General features: G+C 53.1%; 2 protein-coding genes and 1 non-coding gene across 3 annotated transcripts in view; 1 reads left to right on the plus strand and 2 right to left on the minus strand.

Annotated features, from left to right (window-relative positions):
• Positions 1 to 3,058, minus strand: part of ARSA (arylsulfatase A) — a 3,500-nt gene extending 442 nt beyond the window's left edge. The window contains exons 1-8 of the mRNA XM_004380087.2: positions 2,719 to 3,058; positions 2,287 to 2,527; positions 1,959 to 2,177; positions 1,712 to 1,881; positions 1,363 to 1,487; positions 1,151 to 1,278; positions 563 to 665; positions 13 to 470 (exon numbers count right to left, since the gene is read on the minus strand). Coding sequence (XP_004380144.1) covers positions 13 to 470; positions 563 to 665; positions 1,151 to 1,278; positions 1,363 to 1,487; positions 1,712 to 1,881; positions 1,959 to 2,177; positions 2,287 to 2,527; positions 2,719 to 2,933 — 1,659 coding nt within the window. The 5' untranslated portion in view covers positions 2,934 to 3,058. The remainder of the gene's footprint in view (positions 1 to 12; positions 471 to 562; positions 666 to 1,150; positions 1,279 to 1,362; positions 1,488 to 1,711; positions 1,882 to 1,958; positions 2,178 to 2,286; positions 2,528 to 2,718) is intronic.
• Positions 3,059 to 8,195: 5,137 nt separating this feature from the next.
• Positions 8,196 to 8,271, minus strand: LOC111821193 (small nucleolar RNA SNORD86). The gene has a single exon (XR_002824646.1). It is a non-coding gene; the product is annotated as a small nucleolar RNA SNORD86 (small nucleolar RNA).
• A 9,466-nt stretch (positions 8,272 to 17,737) lies between these two features.
• SHANK3 (SH3 and multiple ankyrin repeat domains 3) overlaps positions 17,738 to 24,741 on the plus strand; it is a 56,674-nt gene continuing 49,670 nt past the window's right edge. The window contains exons 1-2 of the mRNA XM_004380088.1: positions 17,738 to 17,864; positions 23,944 to 24,125. Coding sequence (XP_004380145.1) covers positions 17,738 to 17,864; positions 23,944 to 24,125 — 309 coding nt within the window. The remainder of the gene's footprint in view (positions 17,865 to 23,943; positions 24,126 to 24,741) is intronic.

A 24,741-nucleotide genomic window follows, 5' to 3' on the forward strand; every position in this document is an offset into this window, starting at 1 on the left:
CTCAGGCTGGGCCTGGGCCTCAGGTTGGGGCTGGGGCACAGGATGGGGCTGGGGCTCGGGTTCAGGCTGGGCCTGGGCCTCAGGTTGGGGCTGGGGCACAGGATGGGGCTGGGGCTCGGGCTGGACTCGGGGGCCCCCACTGGAGCCCATAACAGGCCCGGGGTCTGGGCAGTAGCAGCAGTCCGGCCGGGGCTTGCAACCGGGCTGGCAACAGACCTGCAGAGCGGGGTCCTCCCCCTGTGCCATCTGGCTGGGGCTGAAGGTCATCTCAGCATCAAAATGGGCCTTGAGCAGCTGAAGCTCCTTCAGTGCCTGCAGCACCTCCTGGGTGACCACGGTCACCCCCCCCAGGAGGTCATAGTTCTCACCAGGATCCATGGACAGGTCAAAGAGCAGCGGGGGCTCGTGTGCGGTCAGCGGGGTCGAGGCGTGACAGGCTGGGTCTGCTGTTGTATCGCTGTGGGCAGAGCCTGGGGGGCAGAGGGGTGGATGGGGCCAAGGAACCCAGGGGAGGGGGCTCACCTCTGCACAGAGCGTGAGGGAAGGCGGGGCGGGGGGTTACCCTGGGTGAAGAAGTGAGCCTTGTACTTCCCACTCCGCACGGCGAAGACCCCATGGACCTCATCTGGGTAGGTCGGGTAGAAGAAGATAGACTGCCGGGGGCTCTGGGGGCGAAGTCAGGGGGTCATGGGGTGGGGAGGGCCTCGAGCCATCAACACATGCCCAGAGCCCCCAGGCCCTGCACGTGCCGCTCTCATCACCCGCCCAGGAGCCAGGAGCCAGCAGGTGGGCAGCACCGCCATGTCGCCTGACCAGCAGACACCTGGAGCCTGCGGGGTACTGCCCACGCCCACCCCACATCGATGCTCATGCTCACACTCGTGCCCACACCCATGCCCACACCATACCCACACTCATGCCAGGCCCACACTGTGCTTACGCCACACGCTTGCACCACACTCGCACCTGCACCATGCTCATGCCGGCACTATGCTCATGCTCACACCCAGTATGCTCACGCCATGCTCATACCCACCCCAGGCCCACGCCAGGCTCATGCCCGCACTGCACTCACGCTGCCACTATGCTCACACTCCCATCACGCTCATGCTCAACATGAGGCAGCATAGGCACTGGGGTCATGACCCACCTTGCCTGTGCCCAGCAGCACGGGGCTGAGGTCAAAGCCATCCAGGGTGACGTTGGGCAGTGGGGCCTCGGCTAGGGCGGCCAGAGTGGGCAGAAGGTCCAAGGAGCTGGCCAGCTCGTGGGTCACCCCTGTGGGCAGAGGGCTGTCAGTCACTCAGTTTGCCAGTGTGGGGAGAAGGCTGGGGTCCACGAGGAGAGGGCCTGGGGACTGACCAGGAGTGATGTGGCCTGGCCAGAAGGCCAAGGCCGGCTCTCGGACACCCCCTTCGTAGGTGGTCCCCTTCCCGCACCGCAAGAGGCCGGAGCAGCCACCGTGGGACATCCGCATTGTCTCGGGCCTGGGACGCACCAGAGGGGTTGTCAGCGACAAGCCCCAGGCCTCCAACTTGCTGCCACTGACCCCCAACCCACACCGCCCATGGACAGCATCGGGCTGCCCTGGACCCTGACCTAACCAGGGCCAGCACCTCCATGCAGCCAGGGGGCTGTGGTCACTGTCCCTGGTCCCCCATTCCACCCATCCTTGGTCAGCAGCCAGCCCGGGATGGGGGAGCCGGCATACCCGTTGTCTGCAGTGAAGATGACCAACGTCTCTCTGAGCAGCCCCAGGTCCCCAACGGTGGCCATGAGGGCCCCCACAGCCGCATCGAGCTCCATCAAGGAGTCCCCAAATGGCCCACGGCCCGAGTGCCCCACGAAGCTCTTCCCGCTGAACTGGGGGTAGTGGGTGTGCTGGAGGTGGAGGCTGGAGTCACCGTCGGGTTGGGGGAGCCACGCGCAGGGCAGGGCAGTCCAGGCCAGGCACTCACATGGGAGGCGTAGTAGAGGAAGAAAGGGCGGCCCTGGCGTTTTGCATCGGCCATGAGGTCGCGGGCGAAGGCCACGTAGCGGGCCTCGAGTCCAGGCAGCCAGGGGGGCTGTGCCTCCACGGAGAGGTTGGCCAGCAGTGGGATGGGGACCAGACCCTGGTCACAGCTGCCCGCGCAAAGGGTGTCCGGTGGGAAGCAAGTCAGGTTCTGGCAGGGGCCCTGGGGGAGCAGGTCCAGTGAGGGGTCTGGGGGCTGTGGGTGGGGCAGCGAGGGGTGCGGGAGACACGCGTGGGTGGGAGGACAGCCGAGGCCCCTAGTGGTTTCGTACCTGGTCGTGGGAGTAGGGAGTGCCCAGGAACCGGTGGAAGCCCTGGTGGGGGGGCAGAAAGGCCCCTCCAGGCCCTACCCCGAGGTGCCACTTCCCAGCCATGCCTGTGAGGTAGCCTCGGGCTTCCAGGACCTCAGCTAGGGTCACCTCCTCCAGGGGCAGTCCCCCTCTGGAGCTGGGCTGCAGAACTCCAGGGTACATGCCCACCCGAACTGGGAGTCGGCCAGTCAGGAGGGCCGCCCTGCAGGACAAGACACAACATCCCTTCAGAGGAGGCAGTGAGAGACTGGAGGAAGAAGGGGAGGGGGAGAAAGACAGGGAAACACCAAGCGACTCTCTTCCTCTCCCGCTGCAACCCACAGTGAACCTCACAGGGAACGTGGGAGGAGCCGGGCTGGGGTCGGGGTTGACGGGGCCTCCCTGCCCGCTCACCGCGAGGGCGTGCACAGAGCCACTGGCACGTAGAAGTCCGTGAACCGCAGCCCCCCTGCGGCCAGCTGGTCCAGGTTTGGGGTGGAGGAACTGGGGTGGCCGTAGGCGCCCAGGTCCCCATAGCCCAAGTCGTCGGCAAAGATAACCACAAAGTTAGGAGGGCCGGCAGCGGCCAGGCCGGCCAGGGCCAGAGCGAGGGGCCACAACGCCCCCATAGCGGCGCGGCGCGGCGCAGAAGGGCCTGCCCGGGACCCCTGGTAGGGAGGGCCAACCGGCTCCAGAGACAGGTACCCCTGGTAGGCAAGGACAACTGGCTCCAGAGATCCTAGACCTAGGCGTGAACCCTCCCCAAAGACCCCAGACTCAGGCTTCACTCCTCGGAAGCCTCAGGTCCGGATACCCCTCTAGACAACCCCTTTCCTGAAGTTTCAGACTCGGACTCGGCTCCCGGAGACTCCGACACCGACACAAGGCCGAGGCCTGGAATTTGAACCCCGGAGGCCCTCGAGGACCAGAACACCTTCAGATTCTCGGGCAGAGCTCTTCCCCGGGTCACTTGGAGGTCCCGACACAGAAGTCACAAGATCACGACCGGCTGCGACCGGCGCGGCAGAGGCGGTGAATGGCCGAAAAGGGGCGGGTCGCAGAGCGCGGGACTGGTACTTCCGCCTCCGCGCGGCCCCGCCCCTCCCCGCGCAGGCCCCGCCCCGCGGCTCCTAGGCCCTCGGCAGCGCGACGCCGGCTGGGGACGGGGCGGGGCCTGCGCGGGGCGGGGGCGGGGCCTGCGCGGGGCGGGGCCTGCGCGGGGCGGGGCCTGCGCGGGGCTCTAGCGAGCACGGCGAAGTGCCTAGGGGGCGGGGCCGGGGAGTCGGGGTTCTGGGTCCTGCGTCGGGTAGGCCCAGGGCTCGGGTCCTTACCGGCTGACTCTAGGGCTTCTCCATTCGCCCAGGCCGTTAGCGCTGGCCCGGGCGGGGCGAGCCGCTCGTCCTGTGGAGTCGGCTCCGGCCCGGGGCGTGCCGGCTGGGCGTGCGGCCGGCAGGAGGCGCCCCGTCCGCCCGTCTCCCAGTGCTGTCCGTGGACCGTGCGCCCTGGGACCTCCCGTGCTGGGGGACTTGGGGGGCCCTTCTTTAGCAGACCTGAGCGTCAAAAATATTACGGGGTCCTTACCCGGCGAATGAGCACATCAAAATGAAAACCGCACGAAACGGTAAAACAAGTGAAAGGAGCCCTACGTACGGACTTGGGGTTTCCCTCAGGACTCCTTTAGTGTTTGAAACACGAAAGAGCTAAGTCTTTCAAACCCCTTTCCCCTCTGCGTGTGCGTGTGCGTGTGCGTCCGGACGGTCAGCCTCCGCGCACCTGGCACCGGCGGGGAAAATACACCGGGAGAGGGAAGAGCTGGGTCCCAACTCCGTCTCTGAAGTGTGGACAGATGACGGGGTTTTTGGCCCTCGGTTTGTTTAGCCGTAAAGTGGGAATGGCAAGGCTGTCTCTCAGTATGGGAGCTAGCGCCAGGGGAGAGGGCCCCGAGGGCAGCAGCAGTCACTGGACCTCCCCCGGGCAGGTCGCCCTAGGGCGGGTTCCCCCTGGGCAGTGCCCCGGGGCGGGTTCCCCCAGGACAGCCCTCCACAGGGCAGGCCCCCAGCTCCTTGGTCTTGGTTTCCGCCGCAAGCTTATGGGGCTGTCCCCTGGGGAGGGCTTCCAATGACCTTCAGGAAGAGCAGAACATGGGGTGCCCCGATTTGGGAAGGCTTCCCGTGACTAGCCGGCTCTGGCAGTAGTCGTCAACCCCGCAGCCAGTGGGAGGATGGACAGGGCCCCAGGAAAGGCCTCTGGGAACTGGGGTGAGAGGCCCAGGGCGCAGTCATCGAAGACCGACCTGACTGGGGAGCTGCACTTTCCTAATGAACCATAGATGCTCCAGGATGAGGGGCCAGCTTGCGAGGAGCAAAGTTGGAAGGGCAGTGCCCTTGTCTGACAAGTGCAGGAGCTCTCAGGGGATGGGGTGGGGGCGGGGGGGCAGGGTCTGAGGCTGCTGCTGAGCTAGTGAGAGAGGGAGAGCCAGCATCAGATGAGGTCACATTCCAGAAGGTGGTTTCTGGGTCTGTGCGTGGGAGCGAATTCCCCGAGGGGTGCGGTGCGGCGGGCGCTGCCGGGCTGTGATCTAGAGCCAGGACAGAAAGCGTTTCCGTGGCCCAGAAATCTTTGAACCTGTAATTGGAGCTATCACAGCTGGTCGGCGCTGTGAATTGGAGTTTAAAAGGGATAAACCAAAAGTGCTTTCTTGCCTTTCAGCTGCAAGCTGGGAACTAACCCCGGCGGCGAGGACCTCCCGTTACTCTGTGGAAGAGCCTGCCTGAGGCGGGACGTTGTGCAGATGGCCTGCGCGTCCTAGCACCTCTGGAAAGAGTGCAGGAGTGCACCCAGATGCGGCCAGCTTTGCCCACCCTGACCTCTGGCCCTGGCGTGGGCAGGCTGAGCGTTGCCACGACGTCTGTTCAAAGCCAGGCCTCTGCGGGCTGCCGCTGCCTTTGGAAGATGTGAGTCCTTTTTTGGCGTTGCTGTGGGAGCCGGGGAGTGGGAGCGGGGCTGGCCTACTGTGGAGCTGCCGCTTCCGGCAAGAGGGTCAGCCTGGGATAGAGCCCAGATTGGAGGCTGCCCGCTGGGTGCGGGAAGTAGCTCGGACGCCTGGGGCATTGCTAATTTGGGACTAATGCCCACAGATGGTGGGAGAGGGGCCTTGAAGTGAGCGGTATGGGACTTTTCTTTCTCCTACTTGGGTGAGGTCTCCCGGGCCAGGCAGGTGGAGGATGGAGGTGGGCAAGGAGCAAGCTCACCTGGCTGTGTGAGAGATTCTGCAGCAGGTCGAGGGAGCCAAGGCGAGGCACGTGCCAGGGGCTGGCAGTGTGGGGACCTGGGATAGGGGCCCTCTCGCAGCCTCATCCTTCCCCAGCCTTCCCTCCGTCAGTAACCACCCTCCTGCTCCTCCCACACCACGGGGCAGCCCCCACTGCGTCCCAGGCTACATGTCCCCTTCTGGGCCACCCTGAGGGCAGTGCTCTCCTCTCCAAAGAGGAGCTGGCTTTGTGGGCCCAGCTGGGTACGGTGACCGAGGGGGGAGTGCTGCCAAGAAATGGAGTGAAGGGGTCCTGGGTGGCAGAGGTCACGTGGCTACCCTGCTGGGCACCCAGGGGAGGGGAACCTCTGAGCTCTCAGGCTTGTTGGCTATGGGGTCCCCAGGACCAACAGGTGTGAAGGACATGACCCAGACTACAGTCACAATGAAGAGAGTCACAGTTTCTCCAATTCCTGGATGCGGATCAGTTCACAGGCTGGGAGCGCTCTGCCTGCAGGATGACCCGCCAGAAATACCACCGTCTGTGCTGCCTGCCCACAGGAGGGGCAGCCACAGTGGGCTGACCACGTACGCAGGGACACAGGGCCTTTCTGGGATTGGTGGGTGCTGGACACTCTGATGCCCTCATACCCACTGGTCAGAGGGTGGCTTTGGGGGTGCAGTGTGATGGATAGCTTTGTGTGGCCTCTCTTGCCATGGTCTTGTGACTCCCACCCAAGTGATTGAGTGGGACTGTGCAGATGGGGTAATTACAGCTCTCCAAGGGGATTGGTCAGTTTTGAAGTTTGAAGTGAGCCATTCTAGAGACAGGAGGGAGACAATCTCACCACCACCAAGGAAGAAGAGCCAAGAGCAGAGTGAGTCCTTTGGACCCTGGATCCCTGTGCTGTGAAGCTCCTGGAACCAGAGAGAGAGCTGTAACGCTGAGAATGGCGAGAAGTGGTGGCAGGAGAGACGGTGGCAGAGAGACCGGCAGGAGACCTCATGGCGGGCTTCCCAGCCCACGGGGTGAGAAAGCTGAGTGCCTTCAGGCCAAGACTTACTGGCAGAGTGGGGTGCCTTTGGGCACTTATCAGCAGAGCTAAAGGAGCTTTGTGATATTTGCCCAAGCAGGGCAGAGGCCAAGGGCCAGAGAGGTGTGCCTGTAGGCACAGCTGAGAAGAGGCCGTCCTGATGGAAGAACTGTATCCTGAGCGTCCCTGAACCTGAATTGTAACCTGTTACTTCCCTAATAAACCCCATAATTGTGAGTATTGTCTGTGAGGTCTGTGTGGCCATTCAATGAATTATCAAACCCAGCAGAGAAGTAGAAACTGCTGTGGGAGGGATAGTTGGTGTCAGAACTGGTAAAAATGGCAGAGAGAGGAGGCATGTCTGACCTCTGCCTCAGAGGAATCAGCCTTAGGCTGTTGATCTTGGTCCTCCTTCCTCCTTGTGAAGTTAGAGGAGGTCAGATGATGCCCCCCTTGCCACACCATTTTTACAGGGGATCAGGTGAGAAATGCATGTGGGCTGTAGTCCATCTCACAGTGAAGCCAGTGGGTACCAGGAATCTAGCCTCTGCTAATTTTCTCCGTTATTGAGCATATCGTTTGAATAGATACAGTCAGCACCTGCTGACCCAAGCAAGGGCTCTCAGAGGGAGCGAGGGGCGCCTGAGGCTCCCGGAGCTACCCTCCCTGTGTCAGTTAAGAAAACACCAGCTGCTCTGACAGGTAATCCCCAAACCTCTGAAGCATAATACATGTTTGTTTCTTGCTCACAGGAAGTCCAACTTGCAGCATGAGCAGGGCTGGGGGGCTCTCTGCTCCATACAGACATTTAGGGACCGCTTCTATGGTGCATTTTTGGGGGCCATTTATTCCTAGAAGCTTAGATTAGACCCTTCTCTTCCAGTCCTTCCAATGATTTGCGGGCACCAATTTCCTGTATTAAATCCCTTTCTGCTCAAACTAGACACAAGCGTGTCTATAATCTACAACGGAACCCTGGCTCTTACAGTTTGTGAGACGAGATGACCAAGGAACTGAGGCCGTGATATGAGGGATCCCTCAGAGGGGTGTGGTTGGTGTCAGGATGTGGGGTGAGCAGGCAGCCTGTGACCCAGAGGCCGGTGGGCAATGGGTTTCTCTTTTTATATGGCCTTTCTGGTCACGGTCTTGTAATGCCCACAGAATGATTGAGTGGGACTATGGAAATACAGTATGTAAAACTCTTGCTAGGATTGGCTGGGGCATGCAGATAAGGTACCTGTGGCCCACCAAGGTGATTGGTTAGTTTTGCCATCCCGCTAGGCTTAAGTAGAGCCAATCCAGAGGTTGGGAGAAGGACTTCATTACTATCAAGAAGAGCCAGGAGCAGAATGCATCCTTTGGAACCAGGGTCCCTGCACTCAGAACCTCTGAGATCCAGGAGACAGAAAGCTGTAACACTGGGGAGCTGTGACACTGGAGGCTGCAGAGGCATGAGACAGCAGCAGCCTGGGACCGGCAGACAGCTGCAGTGGGTTCACTGACCCACAGAGCCAGAGAGCTGAGTGCCTTTGGGCAGGAGGCTTGTTGGCAGAGTAGGGTGCCTCCAGGCACTTATTGGCAAGCTAAAGAGCTGTAACACTTGCCTGAGCAGGACAGAAGCCAGGCCTGAGCAGCCCAGCGGCAGAGGCCTGCCTGCAGGCCTGGCCAAGAACCTGTCCTGACTGAAGAACTATCCTGAGTTGTTCCTGTTACTTCCAAGTTGATCTTGATCCTGAATTGTAACGTGTTATTTCCCTAATAAACCCCATAATCGTCACTATGGTCTGTGAGTTCTGTGTGGTCATTGCAATGAATTATCAAACCCAGCAGAGAAGTAGAGAGTGCCATGGGAGGGATAGATGGTGTCAGAATTGGTAACAAGGTTGGAGAGTGGAGGTATGTCTGACCTCCATCTTATGAGAATCAGCTTTGGGATGATGCTGATGGTTATTCTTTCTCCTCTGCCTGAAGTTAGAGGACTTCTGCACTATCATTTTACAACGTCAAAGCCCTCAGTGAATGCAAGGACATGGTTGACCAGATGGGACCCATTTGCTCACTGCTGTACCCCTAGTGCCTCATATGTGGCGGGGCAGGGGGAGACAGAGTGGTGGGGTGGAATAAACTTTCTAAAATGCAGAATGTTCTGTTCATTTATGTATCCATTTCTTACTGGTCCAGCAAGCAATCATTAAGCACTTACATGTGTTGAGCTCTATGGTTGAATAAGGAAAGCTGATTTCCAACTATATAGTCTGACCTCCCCCATTGCAAAACACCTGGAAATGCTGACTAAAATATAATAAACATTCTTTCAAATGTATAGCTGAGCTTAAAAGAAAGCAAGAGACATGCCCAGAGACACAAAATGAAGAGGAAGCTAAGCCAACATGGTAAGCAAGTATGAAATTTGGGGAGTTTTCCAAAACCAGGACCTTAAAGACTTAGGTTTTCATGGCTGCACAGGAGGCAAGAGACAAGGACTTGGGCCCATGCAATATGAGAAGTTGCAATTGAGAGTCTCACATAAAGCCAGGACTTCTGAAGACCCCCAATCTCAGTGAAAGGCTAGACGAACCAGGGGAAAAACAAACACAAAAACCAGAAAATCAAAACTGCTTTCCAGGAAAAAGAAATGGAAAATTTTGTCTAACTTGACCTCACCACCAGATGGAAAAGTCTCCCCTGAGAATGCGTAAGTACAGACTTACCTTCAAATGAATGTGGGGTTTAAATATATACTACCGGAGTGGTTTGGGGACTGCCACACTGAGAAATTAAAGTGGCTTGTCAATTGGCAGAACTGGGGCACCTGGCAGAAGCAAATGCAAATCATCTCTAGAGGAATGCACCCACAGATTAACTGCGGTGCGGTGAATTACTTAATATGGCCCTTCTAGCCATAGTCTTTGTGACTCCCACACAGTGATTGGGTGGGACTAGGCAAATAAGGTGCCTGTGGCTCACCAAAGGGATTGGACAGCTTGCTGCTAATGCAAAGAAGGTGCATGGAATCCTTGTGGGGGGTGGGACCATACGAATAAGGTGTATGGAACCCTAACGAGGGGATTGATCAGTTTTGCCATCCCACTAGGCTTATAATGAGCCATCTGAGAGTCGGACAGTGGGGACCTACACCACCAAGAGGAAGAGCTAGGAGAGGAGCGTTTCCTTTGGACCTGGGATCCCTGTACTGAGAACCTCCTAGACCCGGGGGACAGAGAGCTGGAGATAGTGCAAGACGGTGAGAAGCGGCAGCAAGTGCAGCAGAGAACTGGCAGCAGCAGAACCAGGAAACTGGTGCAAGATGGTATGGTGGGCTTCCCGGCCCATGGAGTGAGGCGGCTACAGTGGGTGTGCCGACCCACGGAGCAGAGAGAGCTGAGTGCCTTTGGGCAGGAGGCTTCCTGGGGGAGTGGGGTGCCCCTGGGCACTTACTGGCAGAGAGAGGGAGATTTGTTATACTTGCAGGGCTGAGGGGCTAAGGGGCTGCGGGCTGGAGAGAGAGGCCTGCCTGTAGGCATGGCTGAGAAGAGGCTGTCCTAATCGAAGAACTGTATTCTGAGTCATTTCTGATCCTGAATTGTAACCTGTTACTTCCCCAATAAACCCCATAATCGTGAGTATTGTCTGTGAGTTCTGTGTGGCCATTACAATGAATTATTGAACCCAGCAGAGAAGTAGAGAGTGCCATGGGGGGACAGCTGGTATCAGAATTGGTAAAAAGTTTGGAGAGAGGAGGCATGTCTGACCTCTGCCTCACAGGAATCAGCCTTGGGCTGTTGATGCTGGTAATGATTCTTTCTCCCCTCGTGAAGGTAGAGGAGGTCAGATGCCGCCACTACACCATTTTTACATTAACTGAACATGAAATCAAAAGACGCATTGTATTGGCCAATCTGCTGCAAAAGACCTCTTTAAAGTGTTGAAAAGCAAAGATGTCATCTTGAAGACTAAGGTGCACCTGACCCAAGCCAGGGTATTTTCAATCGCATCATATGCATGCGAAAGCTGGACACTGAATAAGGAAGACCCAAGAAGAATTGATGCCTTTGAATTGTGGTGTTGGCGAAGAATATTGAATATACCATGGACTGCCAAAAGAACAAACAAATCTGTCTCGGAAGAAGTACAACCAGAATGCTCCTTAGAAGCAAAGATGGCAAGACTGCATCTTATATACTTTGGACATGTTATCAGGAGGGATAGTCCCTGGAGAAGGACATTATGCTTGGTAAAGTAGAGGGTCAGTGAAAAAGAGGAAGACCCTCAAGGAGATGGACTGACACAGTGGCTGCGACAATGGGCTCAAGCATAATGACTGTGAGCATGGCGCAGGACCGGGCAGTGTTTCCTTCTGTTGTACGTGGAGTTGCTAGGAGTCGAAATCAACTCAATGGCACCTAACGACAACAACAGGAACTCATAATCTAAAATTATAGAACATGCTAAAAATGTGTACAGAAATAAAAGACGCAATTGAAAACATGAACAAGGAATGAGAAATGATCAAAAATGCATCTGAGAAACAGAAAGAAAAAAACAGATAATTTGAAAAGGAACTAAATATAACTTTTAGAAATAAAAAAAAGTGAAATTTTATGTTCTGCATCCCACTTTGGTGCGTTGCGCCTGGGGTCTTAAAAGCCAGTGAGCGGCTATCTGAGATGCATCAATTGGTCCCAACTCACCTGGAGCAATGGAGAACGAAGAACACCAAAGACACGAGGAAAATATTAGCTCAAGAGACAGAAAGGGCCACATAAACCAGATACTCCATCAGCCTGAGACCAGAAGAACTAGATGGTGCCTGACTACCACCAATGACCACCCTGACAGGGAACACAACAGAGAGTCCCCGATGGAGCAGAAGAAAAGTGGGATGTAGAACTCAAATTCTAGTAAAAAGATTAGACTTAAGGGTCTGACTGAGACTGGAGGAACCCCAGAAGACATGGCCCTTGGACTTTCTGCTAACCCAGAACTAAAACCGATCCCAAAGCCAACTCTTCAGACAAAGATCAGACTGGTCTGTAAGACATAACATGATACTAGCGAAGAGTGTGCTTCTTAGCTCAAGTAGATACATGAGACTAAACGGGCAGCTCCTGTCCGGAGGCGAGATGAGAAGGCAGAGACGGACAGGAGCTGGTTGAATGGGCACGGGAAATCAGGGGCGGAAAGGAGGAGTGTGCTGTCACATTATAGAGAGCAACTAGGGTCACTTATATAACAATGTGTGTATAAATTTTTGTATGAGAAACTAACTTGAGCTGTAAACTTTCACTTAAAGCACAATTAAAAAAAAGTTGTAAATATAAAAAAAATGAAATTTTAATAGGCAGGTTAAATAACAGATTAGACACAGCCGAAGAATTAGTGAACTAGAAGACAGCTCTGAAGAAATTACCCAGAATATAGAATAGACAGAGTAGAAGATGAGAACATTTTAAAGATATTAGAATGAGAATGTGTAACATATTTATCTCCCCCAAAAGGAGATTACTAGGGAGGTGCAATATTCAAAAAGATAACAGCAGAGAATTCTCAGATTTGGTGAAAGACGTAAATCCTCAGATTCAGGAATTACAACAAATTTCAAACAGGATAACTAAAACTAAACAACACCGAGGCGCATCATGTTGAAAGTGAAGAACACTAAAGATAATGAGTCTTAAAAGTAGCCAGAAAGAACAAATTACCTACAGAAAGAACAGCCAGCAGATCGGCAGCATTTGTTCTGACGGCAGCAATAGAACGCAGATGACACCAGAATAGTAACTTTAAAATGTGGGTGTAATTAATCTAGAATCCTATACCCAGTTTGGCAGATGGCTAGTTGCCTGTTCTAATATCCATTCTGCCTCCTTCCTTATTAACAGAGCCCTGATTTTGTGGGGGCAGCAATGTGCCCAGTGAAAAAGAGTTCATTTCGTAGCCTCCCCTGCAGCAAGGCCTGGCTGTAAGCAGAATCCTTGAGTGAGGTTTCAAGGAATTTCCTGAACAGGGTCAGGCATCCATTCATGGAGAAAAACTTCCCGCAGACTAGGAATAGAAAAGACATTTCTAAATCTGATAAAGGGCATCTAGAAAAATCCTTCAGATAACATCATACATAATAATAGTGAAATACTGAACAGTTTCCTCCTAAGACAGAACAAGGAAAAGATGCTGTTCTTACCACTTCTGTACAACACTGCACTGGTGGTCCTCGCTATTGCAATAAAGAAGAAGAAATAAAAGGCATAAAAATTCAAAAGGAGGAAGTAAAATTGTCTCTGTTTGCTGTGACCTGATTTGCTTATGATGAAAATCCTAAGTAATCTGCATAAAACCTTACTAGAACTACTAGGTGAATTGAACAAGAATATTGACTATACCATGGACTGGCAGAAGAATGAGCAAGTCTGTCTTGGAAGAAGTACAAAGTTCTCTTTGAAAGCGAGGATGGCAAAACTTTGTCTCATGTACTTAGGACATGCTATCAGGAGGGACCAGTCCTTGGAGAAGAACATCATGCTTGGTAAGGTGGAGGGTCAGCAAAAAAGAAGACGACCCGCAACAAGATGAATTGACACAGTGGCTGCAACAATGGACTCAAGCGTAGCAATGATTCTGAGGATGGCGCAGGACAGGGCAGTGTTTCATTCTGTTGTGCATATAGGGTCACGATGAGTTGGAACTGACTCGATGGCACCTAACAACAACATTCTCTTCCTAGGTATTTACCAAAGAGAAATGAAAGCATAAATCGACACAAAACTTGTACACAAATATTCAAGCAGTTTTATTCATAATAGTCCCAGACTGGAAATAATCCAGATAGCCATCAACAGATAATCAACAAGAAAAATGTGTTATTTTCATGCAATGGAATACTTCAGAAAAAAACGAATGACCTACTTATACATACAACATAGGATGAAAGAAGGCAGACGCAGAGTACATACTGTGGGATTCCAGTTACAGAAATTCTAGAAAATGCAGACCAGTCTTTAGTATAGAAAGATCAGTGCTTGCTTGGAGTCTGGGGTAGAAGGAAAACTAGGCTTCAAAGAGACATAAAAACATTTGGGGGGTGGGGGTGGTGGTAAGGGAAATTGCCATTTCTTGTTTATGGGGGCGGCTTCACAAGTCAGTGGCTCATGTTGGCTGCTGCAGCTCCAGTCACCATGTCAGCGTTCCAGACAGGAAGAAGGAGCACAGAAGGCAAACGGGGTTTGTTCCACTTTCTATCAACTTCATTGAAATATAATTTGCATATAATAAACTGCACCTGGCATTCCCTAGGGGGCTACAGCCCAATTTCTTCCCCACCTGAGCTCTCCTTACACGGCGGCGGGGGCCAGATGAGCTGGGCAATGGGCCATGGCAGGGGGGTAGTTCTGCTTCCCAGTTTTTGCTTCAGTTAATCAGAGTTTGAGCCTTTTACTTGCAACCAAAGAACTTTTCCAAGACAATTATATTTCACTGGTGTTGTTAGGTGTTGTCAAGTCAGTTCCAACTCATAGCGACTCTATGTACAACCGAACAAAACACTGCCCAGGCCTGTGCCATTCTCACAATTGTTGTTAAGCTTGAGCCCATTGTTGCAACCACTGGGTCAATCCATCTTGTTGAGGATCCTCCTCTTTTTCACTGATCCTCTACTTTACCAAGCATGATGTCCTTCTCCAGGGACTGGTCCCTCCTGATAACATGTCCAAAGTACGTGAGACGAAGTCTTGCCATCTTTGCTGCTAAGGAGCATTCTGGCTGTACTTCTTCCAAGACAGATTTGTTCATTCTTCTGGCAGTCCATGGTATATTCAATATTCTTCACGAACACCAAAATTCAAAGCCGTCAATTCTTCTTTGGTCTTCCTTATTCATTGTCTAGCTTTCACATGCATATGAGGCGAGTGAAAACACCATGGCTTGGGTCTGGTGCACCTTAGTCCTTAAAGTAACATCTTTGCTTTTTAACACTTTGAAGAGATCTTTTGCAGCAGATTTGCCCAACGCAATACATTGTTTGATATCTTGACTGCTGTTTCCATGGGCATTGATTGTGGATCCAAGTAATATGAAATCCTTGACAACGTCAATATTTTCAGATAACATCTATAGTATGTATGCTATAGTTTGCTAGTTAGGATGTGATTTTTCTCAATTCTCCTGTATTTCTAATATTCCTTTGTAATTCAGGGCTATGATGATCAATGGATAGATTTTCTTTTTTCTTTGTTTTACCCAATTCAAAAGTGTTTTTTAAAGGGAAAATTTACCCAATTTATATGGATTGTGATTGCTCTTCTGCTATTTTGTTTTACATTTTCTGGATATTATTGTGGCAGGATGTTGAAGGGGACTTTTCCTTCTGTCCCACAATTATGGCTAAGGCAGGAGCTGAAAAATCAAATCTTTTTAAACAGGACAAAAAAGGTGCTAATCATAAAGGTGCTTATCATAAATATTGATAAATTGGACTACACTGAAGTTAAGATGTTCTGTTTCTCAAAAGGCACCGGTAAGAGACTAAAAAGGAAAACCTCAGGCTGGATATAAGAATGGCGGCAGCAGCCTCCCAAAGGTGGTAATGTGAATACAAACCGCAGTGAAATACTACCAGCCACCTGCTGCGGCTGCTAACGTAAGACCAACAATACCAAGTGTTGGTGCGGCGCAGGGCATCCAGACCTTTCATGCACTGCTGGCGGGAGTGTAATTTGGAAAACTGGCAATATTCACTAACGCTGAGAAAACACACCCTACAGCTCAGCAATACTACTCCTAGGTATAGTCTCCGTAAAAATTCATACCTAGGCTCATCAAAAAGCATAGACAAGAATGTCCGTATCAGCCCTATCCATACAATAAACCTGAGCTGGAAACAACAAAAATACACATCAACAGTAGAATAGATAAGTAAATTGTGGTTTATTCATACAATGGAATACCACTCAGAAACGGAAGAGAATGAACCACGAACATGCCCAGCAACACAGATGAATGCCACAGATACAATGTGTGAAGGAGCCAGACACCAAGGAGAGCACCCTGCATGGTTTCATTTATATAAAGTTCAAAAACAGACACACCAATCGATGCCCTCAAAAATCAGGATGGTGGTGGCTCCCGGGGGCAGCAGAAGCTGGGAGAGGCCGGGGGGAGCTTCTGGACTTGGTCTGGGTACTAAGGGTTGGGTTTGTGAAAATGTATCAAGCAATACATTTAGGATTTGCCCGCGTTCCTCTGTGTATGTTTTAGTTCAACACAAAGCTCACATAAAACAACAAAGTACCCGGCGTAGAGCAGGTGCTGTGAACGTTAGCCCTTACTAGTATTCTACCTCTTTGTCTTTTTGATCCCAAACTGGTACTGTCAACCACAAAAGATTGAAGTTGTTAAGGATTTCATTTTACTTGGATCCACAATCAACACCCATGGAAGCAGCAGTCAAGAAATCCAAAGACACACTGCACTGGGCAAATCTGCTGCAAAAAACCTCTCTGAAGTGTTGAAAAGCAAAGATGTCACCTTGAAGACTAAAGTGAGCCTGACACAAGCCATGGTGTTTTCAATTGCCTCATATGCATGTGAAAGCTGGACAGTGAATAAGGAAGATCAAAGAAGAATTGACGTCTTTGAATTGTGGTGTTGGGGAAGAATACTGAATATACCCTGGACTGCCAGAAGAGTGACCAGGTCTGTCTTGGAAGAAGTACAGCCAGAGTGCTCCTTAGAAGCAAGGATCGCGACACTACGTCTCACGTACTTTGGACATGTTATCAGGAGGGATCAGTCCCTGGAGAAGGACATCATGCTTGGTAAAGTAGAGGGTCAGCAAAAAAGAGGAAGACCCTCAACGAGATGGACTGACACTGTGGCTGCAACAATGGGCTCAAGCGTAACGATTGTGAGGATGGTGCAGGACCAGGCTGTGTTTTGTTCTGTTATACACAGGGTCAACGTGAGTCAGAACCGACTTGACAGCACCTAACAACAATTTAGTTTTCAGCTTCGTTTACTCTATTTCACTATTTCATTGAGGATTAAAAAAAACCCAAATATTAATTTGTAAGAATTCTTATTCTGCAGGCTTCGTACTGTCTGTGGAGAAGGTGGGATTCCCCCAGGAGGGGCATCCCCCCTTCCCCCCACCCCCCAACCCCGGCCGCGGAGGGGCACTTCCCCTGGAAGGCGAGGGGTGCAGCTCTGGCAGCAAATGGGCCAGGGATCCCATGTGATTGAGGAAGCCTAGGAGCAGGCTCCGTTACCCATTGCCCTACAGCTGATTCCCACTCATAGCAACCCTATAGGACAGAGAACTGCCCCATAGGGTTTCCAAGGAGCGGCTGGTGGGTTTGAACTGCCATCTTTTGGTGAGTAGCCAGAGCTCTTAACCACTGCACCACCAGGGCTAGGAGGCACTTTTTTTGGGGTCTACTTCCCCCTGGCTCCAGGGGTCTCTCCCTTCTGCAGCTCCACCCACTGAAGGTGGGATCGCTGCCCCCTCCCACAGGCACCCCCCCCAATCTAGGGTCCCGCTTGGGTGTGTGGAGACTCTGGGGCTTAGCTGGCTTTTCCATGTACCTGATTCCCACCTGCACTACACTGTCCAGAGATGCAGCCAAGTTCCCATTCCGCTCACAACCCACGGCCCCATCTTCCAACACAGGGTGGAGTTACTGTTTACAAATATACAGTTCTTGAATTGTCATGGCTTTTGGAGGGAGGAGACACCCACACGTGGACAAAATACACAGTCTTCAACGAAAAGGTAACCGGAATGCTAAATCAATGTGAAATTAACGTGACAAATATTTCTCAGGTTTAATTTCACATTCCACTGTTAAAATAGTATTTTAAATCTAAGGTTCTTTCCCGGGCTGCACCACAAAGCTCCGCTATTCCTTCAGGCTGCTGAGACTCACCACTGTGTGTGAGGAATGCGCATTAGAAAGCGCTCCACAGCTTCAGAACGACAGAACCAGATGCGAACCAGCTTTCTACAGATAATAACATCTGAGTGTTTACTATGTGCCAGGCATGTGCCAAGCGTTTTCCGTGCACTTACCTCGTGTAGCCCTCGCCACGGCCATGGTGAGCTGAGACAGCCCAGTCCTCAGACGGCTTGGCACGTGCAGCTCTCAGAGAATATACCGGAATGGTGAGGGAATGGAGCAGTTCCTACTATTGTCCACACTTTGCCACAGTGAACACGGAAGCGGGGGAGGTGGTGGGGGTGGTGGTGGTGGTGGGGGAGAACATTAAGAAACCTTCCCAGGCATCTGGTCAGTTGGTGGCTGAGCTGTTTACTAATCGAGGTGCCTGATTACAAGGCCCACCCTCCATTATGTGAACTTCCAGCCTGGAAGAAAGGAAAGTTATTGGCTCATCAACCAAACTGCAAGAAAAGCAGAAGTGCTACTGGATTTCAGGGAGTAAAGTTATGATTCAAGCCCCTTCTGAACCTCCCCTGTCCCCCTTCACAAGACTGGACTTCGGTCACTGGAAGCTCCGAGCTCACATTCTTCTTGTGCATCCTGACTGGGAAGAGCCTCTTCCCTTAGGTTCAAGGATAAAATCCCGGGGGAGGATCCTGATTGGCCTGCTGGGATCATATGCTCACTGCCACTGTTCAAACCCTGGTGTCTCTACTCACTGGCCACGTGTGACCTTGGGCAAATTCTGTTACGTGACCTCTACTTCTGCTTCCTCACCTGTTACATGAGGGCAAACACTGGGCTTGCTCATAGTGATTTTACAATTGGATGAGTTAATACACGTCACACACTTAGAATGGCACGTAGGTGCTCAAAACCACTAAGTAGCGGAGAAGATGCTCCTGCAAGAAGCTGGCACTTCCACTGGGACTGTGTGACTGGAGTTGGCCAAAGTACGCTTCCTGGAAAGACGGGGGAGTTCTGAGCAGACAGAAACGTCTACCACAAAAGCTTTATGAAAAATGCTTTAATAAAAAGATATATGCAATAAGAATTACGAAAATTGATGATTTTTCCAGCAATACTGTGGGCAGAATAACCCGAAGACTCTTCTGAAAAAAAGAAGCAACTGGAAAGGACAGCTACCATGCATCAAAAACCAACAAACCAAACCCACTGCCATCAAGCGGATTCTGACTCATGGATTCCGAATGATGGCGACCCCACGTGTTACAGAGTAGAACTGCTCCACAGGGTTTTCTTGACTGTAATCTTTATGGAAGCAGACTGCCAGGCCTTTCTTCCACAGTGGCTGGCAGGGTTCAAACCAGCAGTTGCGTGCAAACTGTTTGCACCACCCAGGGACCTACAATATAACCACCCTTAAAAATACATAACACAGACTGCAAGAGAGGAAGGGAAACCCCCAGGGGCAAAAAGCAAAAAACAAAAGAAAAACAAAACCCAGACTGTCAGGTTATGAGCTGGCCCTAAGAGTGCTGGGCTGTCATCGCCAGCCTCAGGAACCATGGACCTTAGATTTTAATGGCTTAGACTTTATGGGGATGGGGTAAGTCCTCGGCTAACTGAATAGGAAAACCGAAAACCAAACCCATCGCCATCGAGTCGATTGTGACTCATATCCATCCTATAGGCTAGAGTAGAACTGCCTCAAAGGGTTTCTAAGGAGCGGCTGGTGGATTTGAACTGCTGATCTTCTGGTTGGTAGCCAAGCTCTTAACCACTGCACCACCAGGGCTCCAACTGAGTAAAGGAGCTAAATTTTGGGGCTGTCAAATAAAACCAGGTCTTGGAAAGGGCCACACCTTCAGAGTAAGAGGTGGGCAGGCAAATAATTTTCTCAGGGGCCTTACACATATACATAAGCCAAAACCCAAACTCATTTCTATCAACTTGATTCCAGCTCAGAGCCACCCTATATGTACATAGATATACATACATATGTATGTATGCGTGTATGTGTATATATGTTTATTTATATACTTGTTCTTAGTTGCCATCAAGTGGATTCCAACTCATGGTTACCCCATGTGTGTCAGAGCAGAACTGTGCACTGTGCTCCATAGGGTTTTCAGGGATGTGACCTTCTGGAAGCAGATTGTCAGGCTTGTCTTCCAAGGTGCCTCTGGGTGGGTTCGAACTGCTAACCTTTTGGCTAACAGTCGAGCACTTAACCATTTGCTCCATCCAGGGAGACGCATATATATATATATATATATATATCCTGCATCCGAAATGCCTATTGATAGGAAATCTTACAAAAATTGCCTTTGCGTAAGGCTGCAATTATGGTGTTGGCGGAGAATATTGAATACACTGTGGACTGCCAGAAGAATGAACAAATCTGTCTTGGAAGAAGTACAGCCAGAATGCTCCTTAGAAGCGAGGATACTGAGATTTCGTCTCACTTCGGACGTGTTATCAGGAGGGACCAGTCCCTGGAGAAGGACATCATGCTTGGTCAAGTAGAGGGTCAGTGAATAAGAGGAAGACCCTCAACAAGACGGACCGACACAGGGGCTGCAATAATAGGCTTAAGCATAACGATTGCGAGGATGGCGCAGGCCCAGGCAGTGTCTTGTTCTGTTGTACAGGGGTCGCTGTGAGTCGGAACTGACTCGACAGCACCTGACGACAGCCAGGCTGCAAAGAGAGTCTTCACAAAAACAACAACAAAAACAAATGTCATCCAGACTACCTTCCCTGACCACAATGCAATAAAACAAGAAGTCACTAACTAAAGATTACAAGGAACCCTGGTGGCTCAGTGGTTAAAAGCTCGACTGCTAACCAAAAGGTCAGCAGTTCAAACTCACCAGCTGCTCTGCAGGAGAAAGATGTGGCAGTCTGCTTCCGTGAAGACTACAGCCTTGGAAACCCTATGGGGCGGTTCTACTCTGTCCTAAAGGGTTGCTGTGAGTCGGACTCTACTCCATGGCAATGGGGCTAACCTAAAGGTTGGCAGTTTTAACCTATGTAGTGGTGCCACGGAAGAAAGGCCTGGAAATACACTTCCATAAAGATTACAGCCTTGGAAACTCCAGGGGCAGCTCCATTCTGTTCTGTCGGGTGTCTGTGAATTGGAATGGAGTTGACAGCCCACAACAAGAACCACCACCACCAAAGAGTAGTCTCCCTGCCAAAACCCCCACAAGTACGCATTTGAACATTTAAATAAGCACACTCTTCAGTAACTCCCAAGTCAAACAAAAAGATCAAATTGATACTAGAAAATCAGAACGAGGCGAAATAAAATACACATATCAAGACTTAAGGGACGTAGCTAAAGTGATACTTGAAACTTTACAGCCTCAAATGCTTTCACCAGAAAAAAAAGGTTAGAAAATCAATGAGCTAAATATCCAGTTCAAGAAATTAAAAAAAGAATCGTAACAAGATTTTTAAATAGTGGAAAGAAGTAAATATAAGAACAGAAGAAACAAGAACAACAGAGAGGATCGACGCAATGAAAAGCTGATTCTCTGGAAAGAGACAAATAATAAAAAAGAAGTGGAAACATATAATAGAAAAAGAAAATAAATCAGACTCGAGATGAAATAAATAATCTGAATACACATATAAAGAACTAGAAACAATAAAAAATCTACCCATAAACCATACACCAGACCTAGAGAGTTCAGAGTTACGGTCCGTTAACCCTTCAAGGGATTCTGACCTTATACAAACTGCTCAGGAGTTTGGCAGAGGGGGCTAACCTGAAGCGTGAGCAGCTGGAAGTGAAGGTTTGAGCTTTGACCTATCTACTCAACAAATACATGCTGAACATCACATCTGCATGGACACGGCTGCAGGTAAGTGGACATATCAGTGGACAAAACAGGCAAAGATTCTGTCCTCAGGGAGCCTACAGGCTGTGGGGAAGGACAGAGGAAAGGACAGACCACAAGCCAGGGACTTCACAGGTTAGAAGGCAGAAGCGCTGCAGGAGAGAGAAGTAGGTCAGGTACGGGGTGGGTCGGCCGCAGCAAGTGAGCGGCTCACTCAGGGCCTAAGAGCAGAGGGGGAGGTGCCGTGGCCTGGGGAGAAGATGGGAAGCAGGCAGGGACCCCGCCCCCCATCCATGAGCTGTTACTGAGACCAGGGCAGCAGAGGTCAGGGGTCAGCAGAGATGCCAGGAGAGACAAGAACAAATGATAGGCTTTTGGGGCATGTTTCCAGGGAAGCAGCTGTCTTGGGGCCAGGCCACTGTGGGTTAGGCGCGACAGGGAGGTGGGGCTGGGACTGTGGGTATAAGAGGTGGCTCCATGGAGTGAGGATGAGAGGGGTCACAGGCCCATGAGATCCCTGAGCACTTCTGGAGAGGGGCCACAGTTGACGCAGTGAGGCCAGGAGGGCTGCTGGGAGGCGGGTTGGGGACTACTGAGCTGGGGGTGCTAAGGAAGCCCCCCCACCCCGCGAGTTGGGGAGTGTGCTGTCACTGGGATTAAGGTCGAGAGGAAAGGAAGGGCCTCAGGCGGAGAGTGAGGCTTTGTGGTGGCACAGGAGGAGCGGGCAGGGGCTCAGGGGTGGGTCTGCCCTCCACCAAGCACTGTTGTGGGTGCTTGCCCACGTGAGCCCGCGGGACCGATGAGGCCTGTTTGCGTGTAAGTGTGTGTGCATTCGAGGGTGTGAGAGAGAAGGCTGGGTGGCCAGAACCACCGTTCCTTCCGGGAATCTTGGCCCTGATGGGAAGGAGGGGGAGGGCAGAAGGGCCGTGGGGTCAGGACAGCAGAGGGGACAACCTGGCAAAGGGGGGCCTGCTCGGAGGGAAGGTCCGTTCCCCCCCCCCGGGGTGGGGGTTCAGCCTAACGCTGCTCAGGGAAGTGCCAGGGCCCGGAGTGGGGAGTCTGGGGGCCACTTATTCTCCAGGAAAGAAGGGGTGCGGACACCTCTGCCCCGTTCCTGCTCTGACCCCGCTGGGCTCAGGCATGAAGAACAATGCTCATGAAGCACCATTTGCTGAGGGGGGCCTGGGCAGTGCCAGGCCTAGAGACCACGGCTCCACCAAAGATGTGGGTTTCCCCAGAAAGGCTCATAGCCATGACCAGGAACAGAGTGGGGTCCCTGAGTTCCCCTGATGGCAGGAAGGCAAGGGTGGGGGGCTGAAGGTGCCTGTGGGTGGGGCTAGGAGGGCAGGGGTATGGCCAGGCTCTGCAACCACTGAGACCAAGGCAGGTTTGCCCAGAGGCAGGAGGGCTGGTCTATGGCTCTGATCAGGAAGGAGGGGTGTGACCGCGCCCCCACCAGGAATCAAGGACTCCAGGGACTCCAGTGGGACAAGAGGCAGGAGGCTGGGAGGGAAGGCAGCTGGAGGTTGGGGTGGGAGTGGCAGGTGGGACTCAGGTGAGGCAGGGCTGAGGTGGGTGGGGGGCTTCGGGGTAGGTAGGGGGTCAGCGCATGGGGACTGGGGAGGGGAGAGACGAGGCAGGAAGACAGTGGAGACAAGAGAGGGACAGGAAGCAATCATTTCCTCCTCCCAGGGCTGGGCCACAGGAAATCCAATCCTTGTGCTCCCCAAGCTGCTTCCTGCCGATAAGGGGTCCTCAGCCAGCCCCATCCTGCTCCCTCCCTCCCCCTGCCCCTCCCATTCTGCCCTGGTCCCAGGAGACCCCCACCCACTCGGGCTGGCCAGTAGTCACTGGCCTTGGGAGGAGCCTGGTGGGGTGGTGCGCTGGGAGGTCCTGGTGCCCTCGGGGCCACTTCCTGGTCAGGGAGGGTCCACCCAGGGCTGGGGAGAAAGCAGGACAGACGGTCAGACCCTCCCTCGAACCCAGACCACGCGGAGCCAGGCTCTGAGGGGTCAGTGGAACCCTGGGGAGGCTGAGGCTCCTCTTCAACGGGTGGTGGGTGTGGGAGTGAGCCAGGGGTTCCTTGGGGTCAGGGCCAGTCCTGGGAAGGGTGCTTTGCTCTATGCTTGATCAGAGGCCGCTCCGTGGGTTGAAAGGGTGGTCAGAATCGCTTCAGGGGTCATTTTGTGGGGAGTAGGGGACTGCTCTTGGGGGCGGGGTCCAGGACCGTTCTGTGTGGGGTCAAAGTGTTTCAGGGATGATCCAGGTGGCTTCATGGGGAGGGGTCAGGGGCTTTTGTGTGTATGGAGGTGGGTTCAAGGTTATTCCTGGGAAACTCAGGGGTTGTTTTGCCAAGAATCTGCTGTTGGGGAGGGTTGGGGACCTGGGGCAGGGTCTCCCATGCTGGGCTGTGCCAACGGTGTTCTGTAACGGGCTACTTTGTGGGGATCAGGGCTGCTCTGTGAGACGGATTTCTTTCTTAGGGTCAAGGGTTCTTCACTGGGGGGGTTAAGGCGAGCTAGGGGAGCTGTGTGGGGGACAGGAGCTGCTTTTTGCGGATGAGGGCTATCCCGACATTTAGGGGTTACTCTTTGCCCTCGGGGGCGTTCGGGGTTCAGGGGTTCCCAGTGCTGGGGTGGTTCCGGAGGCTGGTCAGGCCCGGAGGTGCCTGGTTCGCTCCAGCGGGGCGGCGGTGCCTGAGGTAGTTTCTGTGCTGCGCTCCCCCTCCTCCGCCCACTCATCACCCCCTCCCGCGTTGCCACGACAACGCGTAAAACTAAAATTCACTTCCCCATCGCAGGTGGGGACTAGTAGCACCCCCTCCCCTAAGCCCTTCCCCGTAGGTCGCGCCCCTATCTTGCCGTCGCTAAGGTGACGGGGAGGGGGCGACAGGCGTTGGATCTGGGTGGACCAAAGGGGCGCAGGGGAGGGGGAGGCCGGGCCTGGGAGTCCGGAGCTAACTCTCCGAACTCGGCTAGGTCTGGGGGACCCACGCCGAGCTCGGCGTGGTCGAAAACATTAATTTGGAGGGTCCTTCGGTTCGGCGGGGAAAGCCCCCGCCCCCGCCCGGGGATCCCCGTGCCCACTCCCCAGGACGGGGGCAGGGCTGGTCCCTGCCACCTCCTCGGGTCTGGAGGGGGTGGGGGTCGGTAGACTAGGGGAGCAGCCGTCACCCCCGGAAATTAATTCTCCTTTTTTCTCTCCCCTTCCTGCCCCTGGCTCCGGTCCTCGTGCCCCAACGCGGCCCCCACCCCAGCTCCAGGACCCCCGCCTCGGTCGCACCTTCCCGGTGGTCCGCAGAGGCTCGCCCGCAGAGGAAGGGCGGCGCGGTCCCCCCACCTGAGCCTCCCCGACCTACGACCCCCCCGGCTCAGCCCCCCGCCCCGTGGCGCGGCCCCGGCCCTCCCACCCCCGTC

Source organism: Trichechus manatus, unplaced genomic scaffold (assembly GCF_000243295.1).
Source record: "Trichechus manatus latirostris isolate Lorelei unplaced genomic scaffold, TriManLat1.0 scaffold00069, whole genome shotgun sequence".
Lineage (NCBI taxonomy): Eukaryota > Metazoa > Chordata > Mammalia > Sirenia > Trichechidae > Trichechus > Trichechus manatus.